Source organism: Macrotis lagotis, chromosome 8 (genome assembly GCF_037893015.1).
Source record: "Macrotis lagotis isolate mMagLag1 chromosome 8, bilby.v1.9.chrom.fasta, whole genome shotgun sequence".
Lineage (NCBI taxonomy): Eukaryota > Metazoa > Chordata > Mammalia > Peramelemorphia > Peramelidae > Macrotis > Macrotis lagotis.
Window position 1 is genome coordinate 58,465,285 of NC_133665.1, and position 15,159 is coordinate 58,480,443.

The 15,159-nt window shown below is 37.4% G+C and overlaps 1 protein-coding gene across 2 annotated transcripts in view; it reads right to left on the reverse strand.

Moving 5' to 3' along the window:
- Positions 1-15,159, reverse strand: part of IFT140 (intraflagellar transport 140) — a 211,361-nt gene that overhangs the window by 120,648 nt on the left and 75,554 nt on the right. For both annotated transcript variants that reach the window (XM_074197165.1, XM_074197166.1), the window contains 3 exons: positions 9,785-9,876; positions 4,707-4,834; positions 1,360-1,477 (listed from right to left, as the gene is read on the reverse strand). In XM_074197165.1, the coding sequence (XP_074053266.1) occupies positions 1,360-1,477; positions 4,707-4,834; positions 9,785-9,876 (338 nt within the window). The remainder of the gene's footprint in view (positions 1-1,359; positions 1,478-4,706; positions 4,835-9,784; positions 9,877-15,159) is intronic.

The following is a 15,159-nucleotide window of genomic DNA, read 5'->3' on the forward strand; positions in this document are numbered from 1 at the left end:
GGTAAATAGGGTTAAGTGGCTTGCCAAAGGCCACACAGCTAGGTAATTATTAAGTGTCTGAGGCCGGATTTGAACCCAGGTACTCCTGACTCTAGGGCCAGTGCTCTATCCACTGCACCACCTAGCTGCCCCATATAATAATAATTTCTTTTTTTTTAGGTTTTTTTTTTTTTGGCAAGGTAAATAGGGTTAAGTGGCTTGCCAAAGGCCACACAGCTAGGTAATTATTAAGTGTCTGAGACCGGATTTGAACCCAGGTACTCCTGACTCCAAAGCCGGTGCTTTATCCACTATGCCACCTAGCCGCCCTAATAATAATTTTTTAAAGAAATTCAATGCATATAAAGAAAACCTTGAGCTCTCCTCATCCAGGAAACATTTGAGCTCTGGTTATACAGACATAATGGCAAGAAAAGGTGAGACTGATTTAGCAAACCAATTTATATAAGATTTAAATGAAGACTCTCTTTGGAAGATCACAAATACTATTGCCTCATAAAATCAGTGGTGAAGTAGAAAATTTTTAATAAAACTTGGTGTGGGCTGCAACAAAGCAAAGTGTTTCAGAGAGCATTAAAGGTTGAAACTGGAAAGAAAGCAACCAAGAAATGAATGGTAGAAAAGATCTGTAAAGATTTTTTTTCATTTTGAATGAATGAATGAAAAGGCATTTTTAAGCACTTACCACTTTGAAGTACACAAATACAAAAGCCCCTGCCCTCAAGATGCCCAAATCTAATTGGGGATATAACACATACCAGTGATTGGTTCCTTGGGAGGCGTGTTCTGCTTTTTGAATTCATAGGGATAGTGAGTTGAGCAATAGTGAGAGTATTAACATACTTAATGATTTCTAAAAGAAAATATTCACCATCAAAAATGGGACACTAACATATTGTTCTTCAAAGCACATTATTATGCTACATCAGGAAATAGAAATGGCAGTAGAATAAATGAAGATTAGGACAGCCAAATCAGACCAAGGATACAGAGAGGAGATCTGTGCTACAGATGACCCCATTTTGTTGGAGCTGAAAAATTAATTCTGAAAGTGGGGAGGGAAGGGTACCAAGGATATGGAAAAAATATGCTAAAGAGGTCGAAGAGAGGAGAAGAGAGAAGAGGTACACTAGAAACTGAGATGAATGTTGAAGGCACAGAAAATGAAATGAAAAGATACAGATGAATGAGAGGAGTTAGGAGAAAACAAGCTGCAAAGGGGACATACAGGAAAAGAATGTGAAAATCATGTTGAAACAAGCAAGAATATAAGAAGCAGAGACTTAAGGGATAAAGATGGCCCATTTCCTCATGTCCCTCCTTTGGAAGAATATCTCTGCACTGTGGCCTCAAGCTCACCTTGTGGAGGAGGATGCTGATTTTATTACCATTGGAGTTACATTTGATGGAAGTAATGCCGCCTATGCCTGGAACTAATTCCGCCAGGTTCTTGCAGTTGCAATGCACTTTGGCCTCTCTGTGGAATCAAATAAAATTACTTCAACACAACTGTTACTATTGTGTGCATTTATTATTCATTATTTAATGATCGGTAACACAACTCAGCAGATAAAGAATCCCTACTGTATACACTAGGGCAATGTAGTCCTACTAGATGGGTGGATGATGCATAGACCTAACTCATTGGGACATTAGTTCTTGCAGACTCTGAAAATGCCCAAGGGTTCAGATCTGAACAAGTAGTGGGAAATACACCACCTCTGAGAAATGGCATCATGTTCTTAATGACCCTCAAACTGCCTCTTGAATCAAAAACTCACCTTTTAAGCAGCAATATTCTTTTTACTTTTGGCAAGGCAATGGGGTTAAGTGACTTGCCCAAGGCCACACAGCTTGGTAATTATTAAGTGTCTGAGGTCTGATTTGAATTCAGGTACTCCTGACTCCAGGGCCAGTGCCCTATCCATTGTGCCATCTAGCCGTCCCAAAGCAACAATATCCTTTCAGGAAATCTCTATACTACACTCCATAGAATATCAGTTTTCTACAGAAAATAACTGAAAATTGCTCAGAGGGCAAGGAAAAAGTGTATGGCTGCCAAATGTTATCAAGAACTATACCAGAAGACAGGTGGTATAAAAGATAATAGAAAGATATAGGATCCAAAAAGATGACTTGGCTTTGCAGCAGGAGAGATAACTATAGAGCACCTTGTAGACTCCATTGGAGGTCATGCAATGTCAAGGGATCAGAAGGCACCATGGTATGGTAGACAGAATGCTGGGCATAGATGTAAGAAAACTTGAGTTCCCATCTCAATAGTATATGAATGGTTCTGGACATATCACTCAGTCTCTCTTATCCTCCATTTTCTCACCTGTAAAATGGGGAGTGTTTTGTATAGAACAGCCTTATAAGGTTGTTGTAAACAGAATTAAATAAAAGTGTAAATGAGCACTGTGTAACTCTTAGAGAACTTTATATTTTATCATTATTATTAGAGAAAGGAATCCAGCAGTTTATAGGTTGACACTCTATGGAAGATCTTAGATAAGAACTATAAATGATACCAGGAGATGGGAAGAAGGGCATACCCATGATGAGAGCAAAGACCCAAAGAAGAATCCAAATATTAGGTCACAAAACAAATGGAATCTGTTCAACAAATCAGTTTTCAAATACTGAGTGGTAGCTGGGTGTCCAACCAACATACCAAAATCAGAAGACAAAATGAGTTTATATTTAAAACTGGAATGTACAAAAAACAAAAAACAAAACAAAACCTGGAATGCCAATCCCTAAAGATGACATGAAAATATTTTTTGTTATATCTTTTGACCCTCAAGGATATCTCACTCTTCTGACATAAAAACGAATGTGTAGCTTAAAAACCAGATTCACATATCATTTTCTAAAATTGAAACTAACATAATTAAATCAACCATGATTTGATTATATCATATTACATAAGAAATTATGTATTTATAGATTCTTACATACAATTATATACTATTTTTAGAAGAAACAAAGAATGGAAAAGATGGAAAACAAAATTAAGAAAACAATAAATGGGTTACTGCACTATTTTAATTATAAAGATGGCAGCACAGTGGATTGCAGTGGTATCAAACTCAAATAGAAACAGGGTCCACTGATACATTTTTTAAAATGTTATTTATTTAAGACAATGAGATTAAGTGACTTGTCCAAGGTCACACAGCTAGGTAATTATTAAGTGTCTGAGGCTGGATTTGAAGTCAAGTCCTCCTGACTCCAAGGTCAATGCTCTATCCACTGAGCCACCTAACTGCCCCTGGGTCCCTTGATTACTTAATTTAAAAATGTAATTTAATCTCTATCTCATTGTATTTTTATTTGTTTTGTTAAATTACATTTTAATCTGGTTTAGACCATGCTTAGGATGACTGTGGACTGTGTGTTCAACACTTTTGGATAGTGAAAAGAATTTTTGAATTGGATTCAGAGGACCCAGATCTGATAACTGACTCCATGCACTACCTGTCTGACTTTGGACAACCTGGCTGGATTTGAATTCCTTTTCTGTCAAGGGAGGGAGTTGAATTCTGAGATACCTTCCAGGTCTAAACCTATGATCTCTTAAGTCTATACTTTGAGTTATTTTTCCAGTGGTGATTAGTTTGTATTTATCTAATTTTTTTGTCTCTCTCTCTCTCTCTCTCTCTCTCTCTCTCTCTCTCCCCTTTTGTAAACAACAGGATAAATTTAGAAGTTTCAGGTGAGTCAGAAGCTTGTCCACAGTTATAGGTTTCTAACCCGTGATTGTGGTCATATTAGTACTGGGATAATAAAGATGAATAGTACAAAAAGTTAATATTTACACAACACATGAACTTTGCCTAGAATCCAAGTATTTATGAAACATGTTACACTAGAAAAAGAGTTCATTGAGTCTAATTTTCTCATGTAAGCAGCTAGTTGGCCTGTGAATGAAGAGTTGGACTTGGAGCAGGATCCTGAGCAAATTACTTAACATTCATCTTCTCCATTTTTTTTCAACTTTAAAATGGGGTTGTAGTCATCTCACAGGGTTGGTAGGAGGATCAAATGAGAATATTTGTAAAGTATTTTAAAAACCATAAGGTGCTATGTAAATTCTAGCCATTATTATTTTTTAGATCAGAAAACTGAGGTCCCAGTAGGTTAAGATAGCAATTAGCTAGTTCACAAAACAAGGACTAGAACCTGGACCTCCTGACCCCTAGACCAAGATTATTTTCATTATATCATATTGACTCTCTGTCAAAGTCTTAAAAATATTGCATACAGGTGAAAAGATTAAGAATTTAAACTGAGATGTAAAAATTACATAGCAAGTCAAAAGTAGCTCCAAAAAATTAAAAGGTCTGTTCCTGACTTTTCTCACAGTTTTTTTTTTCTTTCCTGTCTCCTTGTTGCATTTTAGTCATTTTCAGTTGAATACAAATTTTTTGTCATCCTTTTGGCAAAGATATTAAAGCAGTTTGCCATTTCCTTTTTTAGTTCATTTTACAGATGAGGAAACTAAGACAAACAGAATTGTCCTGGATCACATATCTCGTAAGTATCTAAGGACAGATTTGAACTCAGGAAGATGAACCTTCCTGACTCCAGATCCAACACTCTACCCACTGAGCCACCAAACTGCCCTGGCTTATTTCCCAGTTTTCCCTCTCCTGTCTCCTAACCAAATATTATATAAACTCTTATTTGGGTATCAATAGTACCTTCGGGAGAGATCAAAACTTTTAAAGTGAGCCAAGTCTGTTCCTACAACCAGAAAATTCCCACAGACATCCAAGAAGCATGGGTTTCCCTCTGTCTCTGAAAACATTAGCAGCTGCTTGACAGTTCCCTGAGGAAAAAAGAAAAAAGAAAAAAATCTTTGGAGGAACTTAAGGAAGGGTGCTTTGTAGTCTTATCAGTCAGTCAGGAAATTCTATTTCATTGACTCTCCAGACATATCAGTTTTACTGTTAATGCTCCACACTGCTAGGGGGAGACTAAATACTTGGTAAAGGGGTGTGGGGTATGATGTTTCTTTGCAGTTTAATGCAATTCAGTCCTCTTTTTAAAAATTAAAATGAAGAGAAGTCTTTTTTAAGTTGAGTGATATTGTTCCTCAGAGTTCATTTTAATTTGACCCCTGAGCACAAGTGTTTTGTTTTTTAACAAAGATTACTAAAAAGTAATGAGAAATGGGTAATTCTCTATTTACTTCAATTTCATTTGGTATTAGAGCTTAATTTAGGTTCACATTATTCCAGCCATATTTATGTATGTTTCTTATGACCTTCTAATATGAATGAATTTGAAATTTAATTATTTTTGAGACAGAAGAAAAAATTTTTTAAAATCTATTATATCTTGGGGCAGCTAGGTGGTGCAGTGGATAAAGCACCAGCCCTGGAGTCAGGAGTACCTGGGTTCAAATCCAGTCTCTGACACTTATTACCTAGCTGTGTGGCCTTGGGCAAGCCACTTAACCCCATTTGCCTTGCAAAAATCTAAAAAAAAAATTCTATTATCTCATTGTCCTTTATAATACCCATGATTTTATAGTATTTTATTTTTTCCAATCTCACGTAAAGACAACTTTTAGCAGGAATTTTAAAAATTTCTGAGTTCCAAATTTTTTCCTGCCTTCCCTAATACAGTAAGAAATTTGATTTTTTAATATATGCAATTACATAAAACATTTCCATATTAGTCATGTTGAAAGAGAAAAAAACAGAATAAAAGAAAAAACTGCAAAAAAATTAAGTGAAAACAGTAGGCTTCAATCTGCATTCAGACTCCCATCAGTTCTTTCTCTGGATGTGAACAGAATTTTTTCATAATGAGTCCTTTGGAAGTATGTTGGAGCATTGTATTGATGAGAAGAGCTAAGTCCTTCATAGCAGATCATCATACAATGCTGATGTTACCTGTGCACAATGTTCTTCTGGTTCTGCTCATGTCCCTCAGCATCAGTTTATCTAAGAACAGGTTTTAGGAATGTCTGCTCATCATTTCTTTTATATTATTCACAATTTGATTGTCCTTTGACCAAACTTTCAAATCGCTCTCCAGAATGACTGAATCAGTTCATAATTCTACCAGCAGTATATTAATGTCCCAATTTTCCCACATCTACTCCAACATTTATAATCTTCCTTTTCTGTCATATTAGCCAATCTTAAAGGTATGAGGTAATATCCCAGAGTTATTTTAATTTACTTTTCTTTAATCAACAGTGATTTAAAAACAAAACAAAAAAACTCCAGTGATTTAGAACATTTTTTTCGTATTACTATAGATAGTTTTGATTTCTTTGTCTGAAAACTACCTGTTCATATCCTTTGATCATTTATCAACTGAGGAATGGCTTATATTTTTAAAATATGACTTAGTTCTCTATATATTTGAGAAATGAAGCCTTTATCAGACTTGCTATAAAAATTGTTTCTGAGCTTTCTGATTTCCTTCTAATCTTGGTTTTTTAAATAATCTTTTCTATGCAATTTTGTGGTTCACTTAACAGAATGCATTTTCTTTACATTTTGTTTTATTCGATATTAGATGTTACCAGTTTTTTTTTTTGGTAAAAATTAACGTTAGGCTGGATTGCCCCCCCAACATTCCCCAGAAATAACAGGCTGGATCCCCAGCTGGGTGGCAACTACCACTCTCAGGGTTGTAGGGATGGCCCTGATACTGTAGTTCATGAATTCTCACTTGTATGTTACTCCTTAACATTGATGTCTTAACAAGAAAAAATTATGAGATGTTTTCCCTAAAACCTGGGATGTAGTATCTCACAAATCTACACATCAAGATATATCTTTCTTTCTTTCTTTTTTTTATTTTTTAGGTCTTTTTTGCAAGGTAAATTGGGTTAAGTGGCTTGCCCAAGGTCACAAAGCTAGATAATTATTAAGTGTCTGAGGTCTGATTTGAACTCAGGTACTCCTGACTCCAGAGCAGGTGCTCTATCCACTGTGCCACCTAGCCGCCCCTAGGATATATCTTTCTTGAAAATGTGACCTGGGCCAGTTAGCTATACTGGAAGCAATTCATAAATCCCTTGGCTTCTTTGCTGACTAGCTCCTTCCTTGAAGGGCACAGTCGCTCTCTCCTAGATAAGCAGCCATCACAGGGCAAAGTTGAGCATGTGGCCTGTCTGCTCACTAGCGTCCCCTGGACTCATTTGTTTCTGGGCTAAGCCAGGCAGGGCCTCAACTACTGGGCAGATCCTGTCATCCTGGGACAGCAGGACACTGAGGTGTTAGAATCCAGTTTCCCTGGCTGGCCCAGACAGATTGCACAGTTGCTGGGTTCTTCTCATGGAATGGTTTCCTCTGCTGAATGGGCCCATCTACTGGATTCTCTGGGTTCAGTCTTCAAAGGTCTATATGACCTTGCACCTATGGTTAACTAGATGTTACAGTCCTCTTTTCAGATGGAATGTTACAAAACATTTTTCAGCAAGACCAATGACTCTTAGCCTGGGGTGGCAGAAAGTCAGCCTCCTCTTCATCTGAGGCTTGTCCCTTTCAGGCAGGGGATGTGAGGCCTAGCCTCTCCTATTAAACAAACCTTCAGGATCAAAGGTGGCTGCCTTCAGTGAGGGATTCAAGGAGGGACTTACTTATGATGACCACCTGGTTTCAGATTCCTGATGAATTTTATGCAGAGGAACATCTGAGAAAACAGCTACTAAAGTGGCTACTGAATTTTCTCTAGGGAAAATTCATTATCTCACATATAGTTAAACTGTTCAAGACTCAAGACTATTTCTAGGGTGTAGAATGCTTGGCATCTGAAAGTGTTTTCCCTTTATATTTTAATGCCTGTTTTTGCCCTTTATAGCCTTCTTGAAGTCTAAAAGAGAAAAAACATTGCATGGTTTTATGAAACTTTAAGAGACTCTCTATTGTAAAAAAAGATTAATTACAAAAGTATGTGATTATGGTGGTAAGAAAAATGCATATGTGATAAATACCTAATAATTATCACATAAGATTAAGTGACCCAAATGATCTTCCTTCTCTAGACTGCTATCCAATGTGGGCTGATTCTAAAGAAAGTAGAGTATCAGGAAGATGAATAGAGGATAACATGTCAATTAAAAAACTCTAGGTAAGCTAACATTTTCTAAGAGCATTAGGGAGAGGACCTAGAAAAAATATAGAGCAGATTGGGGCAGGCTGGTTCCTACTAAGGCTTGCACAATGCAAGCTACACAAATTCTCATGGTGACAAGTTGTCATTTCAGGAACTGTAAACCTCTGATGGTTTCTTTTCCACCTTCTAACAGTGGAAAATTAAATGTTGTCCTTCCAGACAAATGATCAAATGTTTTTGGTATCATTAAAGCCTGGTCATTGTGAGCTTTACCTACCCCTATCTCTATATTAGACAAAGAGTTTAAGCATACTGGAGAATAGAAAAGAGCTATCAGTGTCCCTAGACCTGCCTCAATCCAGTGGACAGTACCTTGCTATAAGGTTGAATTTGATGTGGCTACATACTACAAAGAGGATCAAACCCACCCATTATTGCCCTCACTTTAATGGACTGTTTTGTTAAGGGTGGAGGGTGGATATAGGAAAAGATGACTGCCCTGTAAAGGTTCAGTCATTCATAGAGAAGACAAGTCCAACCATGGAGTTTAGAAGCCACTGGGGGCACAGGAGAAAGAGCATTGGGCCTGGAGGCAGAGTTCAAATCCTGCTTGGACACATCACTTAACTGTTGTCTGCCTATAATTTCCTCATCTATACTACTGTTCCTAATAGCACCGACCTCCCAAGGTTGTTGTGAGATCAAATGAAATAATACTTGCAAAGTGCTGAAAACTTTTAAGGGCAGAAACTAAAACTTAATAAATTCTTGCTCCTCCTCCCCCAACCTCTTCTATTCCCTCAAGCACTGTTCTTTCATGTAAAAAAAAAAAAGTGAGCTGCTTTGGGGCTGCTAGGTGGTACAGTGGATAGAGCACCAGCCCAGGAGTTAAGAGGAGCTGGGTTCAAATTCATCCTCAGATCCTTGATACTTTCTAGTTTTGTAACTCTGGGCAAGTCACTTAACCATGTGTATATTCAAAGCAATGGGGTTAAGTGACTTGCCCAAGGCCACACGGCTAGGTAATTATTAAGTGTCTGAGGTCGGATTTGAACTCAGGTACTCCTGACTCCAGGGCCGGTGCTCTATTCACTGTACCGCCTAGACACCCCAGTCAATTATATTTTCAATCCAGACATTTAACTCATCGCAAGAGTCACATCAACTGGAGGTGATGTAGAGGGTCTTTTGCCCCACTATAATAATCTGTTAACCAAAAAAAATGTTAAGAGCTGGTATTTCAAGGAAATGGGGTGGTTTGTGTTTTACAAAAGCAAGTTTCTGGGGGCAGCTAGGTGGCGTAGTAGATAAAGCACCGGCCCTGGAGTCCGGAGTACCTGGGTTCAAATCCAGTCTCAGACACTTAATAATTACCTAGCCGTGTGGCCTTGGGCAAGCCACTTAACCCCATTTTCCTTGCAAGAACCTAAAAAAAAAAAAAAGCAAGTTTCTGGTGTGACAAAGGCAATTTTATAAAACAGCAAGTGCAAATTAATGATAAACAGGTATAAAATATAACTTACTAAAAAAGTTTGTATTGTCTAAAGTATTCACACAGTATATTTTAAAAATTGAAACATGAAGCAAATTGGATATGAGAAAAAAGAAACAAGTTCTTTAGTACAATTCAGAAACAAGTTTCTCCTCTGTCTAATATTTCCTATCAATATTTCCCACATCCATCTAATCAGCAATTTACCTGCCAAGTACGAACTTGAACTCGGCTTGGTTCCACTGTATAAACATTTTCCTCATGCATTGCCAGCACAGGAGACTCACACAGGAAGGAACCTTAAAAATAAAAATAGTATGTTAGAACTACAATGATAATTAATCAAGACCTATTTATTTCTCTTTTGGATAATGGTACAATTACAAAGGTATTTTCTTCTCTTTTTTTTTGGGTATTTCATTTTTTTCCAGTTACATGTAAAATAGTTTTCAACACTGGGATTTTTTTTCAACATTTTGATTTTTTTTGTAAAACTCTGGGTTCCATATTTTTCTACCTCCATCCCTTCCTTATCCCCCCCATAACAGTGAATAATCTGATATAGGTTATATATGTACAATCAGGTTTAAAATGTGTTGTGAAAAAAGAACCAGAACAAAAGGGGGGAGAAGAAAAAAAGCATAAAATAAAATTTTTAAAAATTAAAATAGTATGCTTTGGTTTGCAGTCAGACTGGATGTGGATGGCATTTTTCATCACAAATCTTTTAGAATTGTCTTTGCTCATGGAACTGCTGAAATGAAGCTAAGTCTATCATAGTTGATCATACCACCATGTTGCTATTAATGTGTACAATGTTCTCCTGGTTCTGCTCACTTCATTCACCCTTAGTTCATGTAAATCTTTCCAGATTTTTCTGAAATCTATCTGCTCATGATTTCTTATAGAACAATAGCAGTGGGGCAGCTAGGTGGCTAAGTGGATAGAGCATGACCCTAGAGTCAGGAGGACCTGAGTTCAAATCCAGACTCAGACACTTAATAATTGCCTAGCTGTGGGACCTTGGGCAAGTCACTCTTAACCCCATTGCCTTAACTAAAAAAGAACAATAGTATTCCACCATATTAATATACCACAATTTGTTTAGTCATTCCCCAACTGAAGGGCATCCCTTCAATTTCCAATTCTTTGTCACTACAAAAAGAGCTATGAATATTGTTGTATACGTGGGTCTTTTCCCCTTTTTTATGATCTCTACAAAAGCATGTTCAGGGGTGGCTAGGCGGTGCAGTGGATAGAGCACCGGCCCAAGAGTCAGGAGTACCTGAGTTCAAATTTGGCCTCAGACACTTAATAATTACCTAGCTGTGTGGCCTTGGGCAACCCCATTACCTTGCAAAAATCTAAAAAAAGAAAAAAAGCATGTTCAATCAATTAGACTTTCAGGTAAGGATTGGATGAGAGGATCTCTAAAGGTCCTTTCCAAGCTTTAATTTGTACATTTCTTTTAGAATTTGTTGAAAATTGGTAGGTGTTATGATGGATATTAAAAATGTATAATAAATGACCTATCTCTTCAAACAGTTTAAATTTGGGAAGATATTTGGGGAGATAAGAACAATGTACATGAAAGAAAAAAATAAAAGATATCATAATTAACTGAAATATATTTCACAAATATTTGTTGAATATCTACTATATGTAAAATATTTGGTAGGTCCTGTGAAAAATATGAAAACAACTGTTGTATGGTTTATGATAAAATTCAATTCAGTTTAACAAACATCTATTAAATGCTTTTACTTTCAATACTATGGCTAGAAGAGAGAGATAAGTGTGGGTTGCAACATTTTATTAAGATTTCACTACCTAATTGTATTTCGATAAGTAAGGGAGCAGAGATAGGAGCAACTCTTATTTTAGGCAGGATAGGCTGTTCCTTTGAGTGGCCTTACAACAGTGTGTGAGAAGTGGAGTTAAGTGGCAGGCAGCAGGGTCTAGTGGATAAAGTGAAGAACATACAAACAGCAGACCTAGGTTTGAGTCTTGGCTCTGACACCTATCAAGCCATTTAACTTAGCAAGTTCCGTAGTTGAGTATGCATCTCTTTTCACCACTCTAATTATTAGAAATCTCCTAGAAATGAGTTAAAATTCAGCTCTACAACTTCATCTCACTGCTTCTATTCTGCCCTTTAGAGCAAATGACAAGTCTTGTCCTCGTCAAAAGATCAAGAAGTGTGTTGTATTTGAGTACCAGCTCCCTCAATCTTCCCTCTCTTTTATCACCCATTCCCCCTTCCATTCCCTCTCCCCATTCTCCCTTATCCCATCCCTTTCTTCTCATTTTTTTCTAGAGTAAGATAGATTTCCTCACCCTATTAAGTGTATATGTCATTTCTTCTCTGAGCCATTTCTGATGAGAATGACAGCTGACTCATTCCCCCTTGCTGTCCCCCTTTCCACTCCCTTGAAAAACCTTCTTCTTGACTCTTATGTGAAATTTCTTAGCTTCTCCTTTATCTCCTTTCTCTTCCTCCCAGGACTTGCCTTTATCACCCATTGACTCCATCTTTTTACTATATTAAACCATTATGTTCCGCTCCATCCTGTGTCCTGTCTGTATACACTCCTTCTAACAACTCTTATAAATGAGAAAGTTCATATGAATTATCAATATCTTCTTCCCATTCAGGAATATAAATAGTTCAATATCATTAATTGCCTCATAATTAGTCCTTCTCATCCAATCCCTCTGTGGTTCACCAGAGTCCTGCGCTTGGAGATCAAACTTTCTGTTCAGCTCTGGTTGTTTCAATAAGTAAGTTTGAAAATCCCCTGTTTCATTGAAAGTCCATCTTTTTTGCGCTGAAAGAGGATGTTCAGTTTTGCTGGGTAGTTGATTCTCGGTTGTAAACCAAGATTTTTGCCTTCTGGAATATCATATTACAATCCCTATGAGCCCTTTATATAGATGCTGCCAGATCCTGTGTAATACTGACTATGGAGCCTTGGTAGTTGAATTGTTTATTTCTCGCAGCTTTTAGAATTTTCTTTGATTTGGGAGTTTGGAATTTGGCCATAATATTCCTGGAAGTTTTTCTTTGGGGATCTCTTTCAGGAGGTGACCAGTGAATTCCCTAGTTTCTATTTTACTCTCTGCTTCCAGTATCTCAGGGTAATTTTGCTGTAGTATTTCTTAAAAAATTAAGTCCAGGCTCTTTTCCTGATCATGGCTTTCAGATAGCCCAATAATTTTCAAATTATTTCCTCTGGATCTGTTTTTGAGGTTGTTTTTTCCAATGAGATATTTCACATTTTCTTCTAATTTCTGGCTTTTTGGGGAAGAGTTTAGTTTCTTTTTTAATTTATTTTTATTAAAGATATTATTTGAGTTTTACATTTTCCCCCAATCTTGCTTCCCCGCCCCACAGAAAGCACTCTGTCAGTGTTTACTTTGTTTCCACGTTGTACCTCGATCCAAATTGGGTGTGATGAGAGAGAAATCATATCCTTAAAGAGAACAGAATTCTCAGAGGTAACAAGATCAGACAATAAGATATGATTTTTTTTTCTAAATTAAAGGGAATAGTCCTTGTACTTTATTCAAACTCCACAGCTCCTTATCTGGATACAGATGGTACTCTCCTTTGCAGACAGCCCAAAATTGTTCCAAATTGTTGCACTGATGGAATGAGCGACTGTTGAACATCACTCCCATGTTGCTGTTAGGGTGTACAGTGTTTTTCTGGTTCTGCTCATCTCACTCAGCATCAGTTCATGAAAATTCCTCCAGGTTTCCCTGAAATCCCGTCCCTCCTGGTTTCTAATAGAACAATAGTGTTCCATGACATACATATACCACAGTTTGCTAAGCCATTCCCCAACTGAAGGACATTTACTGGATTTCCAATTCTTTGCCACCACAAACAGGGCTGCTATAAATATTTTTGTACAAGTAATGTTTTTACCCTTTTTCCTCATCAAAGTGTTTAATTTCTTCCTGATTTCTTGCAAAGTCATCAGCTTCCTTTAGTTCCATTCTGCATTTGAAGGAGTTATTTTCTTCAGAGAGCTTTTTTATCTCCTTTTCCAGCTGGCCAATTCTGCTTTTTAAGGCATTCTTCTCATTTGTCTTTTGTTTTGCTTTTTCCATTAGGTCTAAACTGGTTTTTATCATATTATTTTCTTCAATTTTTTAATATTTCTTTCACTGAGCTGTTGATTTGGTTTTCATGATTTTTCTGCATCACTCTCCTTTCTCTTCCCAATGTTTCCTCCACCTCCCTTAATTGCTTTTCAAAGTCTTTTTTGAGTTCATCTATAGTCTGAGCCATTTTTTATTTCTCTTGGAGGTTTTGAGTATAAAAGCTTCAATTTTGTCACTTTCTGAATCTTCCATGGGACCAGAATAATTCTCTATGGTCAGATTCTTCTTTTTCTGTTGTTGACTCATTTCCTCAGCCCAAGACTAATTTACAGAACTTCCCAGGCTTTGGGGTTTTTTTTGGGGGGGACACCCCACTGGGACCTTTATTCCTCCAAGGTCTTATGTTCTCTTGCCTGTGCTTCCAATGTGTACATGACCACTACACTGCCCTTTGCCCTGGAGCTGTAAGGAGGGATCCTGCTTGACTATCTTAGTATGGAAGCCCAAACTTCAATCTGGATCTGAGTGTGGGCAAACAGCAGAATCCTACCCCAAGGGAGAACAGAGAAATTTCTGCAGTCTTCCATGGCACACTCTCATTGCAGGCTCTGTGGCTGGTGCTCCCTCACTCCATGCTCATTCTGGTGTAGCCGAATTCTCTCTCAGCCCCTTCAAGTGCTGAGACTGGGGCTTTTTTCCAACTCCCAGTCCTGGTGAAACACATCTTTCCTGTGGAACTTCTAAGTTATCTTGGACTGGGAAAATGTATCACTCAGTCTTTCTGTGGGTTCTGCCCCTCTAAATTTTGGCTAGTCATAATTTGTTGGCTTTTGGAGTTTTGGGGGAAAGAAGTTCCCAGGAAATGCTGCCTTCATGCTGCCATTTTGGCTCTGCTCCCTCTCTTTAGCTTTTAAAGCTTTTCACAAGTCTCATCTCAACCTATTAGTTTCAGCATCACCAGCTATTACTACCTTTCTTGTATTCTAGAATCCTACCCCTGCTCCTCACACTGGACTCTTCAGGCCTTGTGCTTACCATCTCTCCTTCCTCATTTAGGCTTCATTGTAGATTTTCTTCCCTCAAGATGCAGTTCAAGTGCCAACTTTTACATGAAGACTTTACAGATTCCCTTGATTACCAGTGTCTTAGCTTTCTCTTTCTCACTACCTTTAACTATTTTGTACCTCTTATCTTATCATTTATTCTGTATATACTTACAGATACACTTGAATTGTTGTAGAGGTTGTTTTGTTCACTGTATCTGTACTCCAAAGCACTTACCTTGCCTAGCAGAGGTATTTAATAAATTCTTGTTGTCTGATCACTTGTCTGACTATCCTTCCCCTGTCTACCCATGCTGAACTTTCACAAATAATACTTTGAACTCCATTGGAGGACTTTCCAATTATTCCTATTAAATTTCTTTTTTATTATATTTATCCCAAATTTCTAACCTATAGAGATCTTTCTGG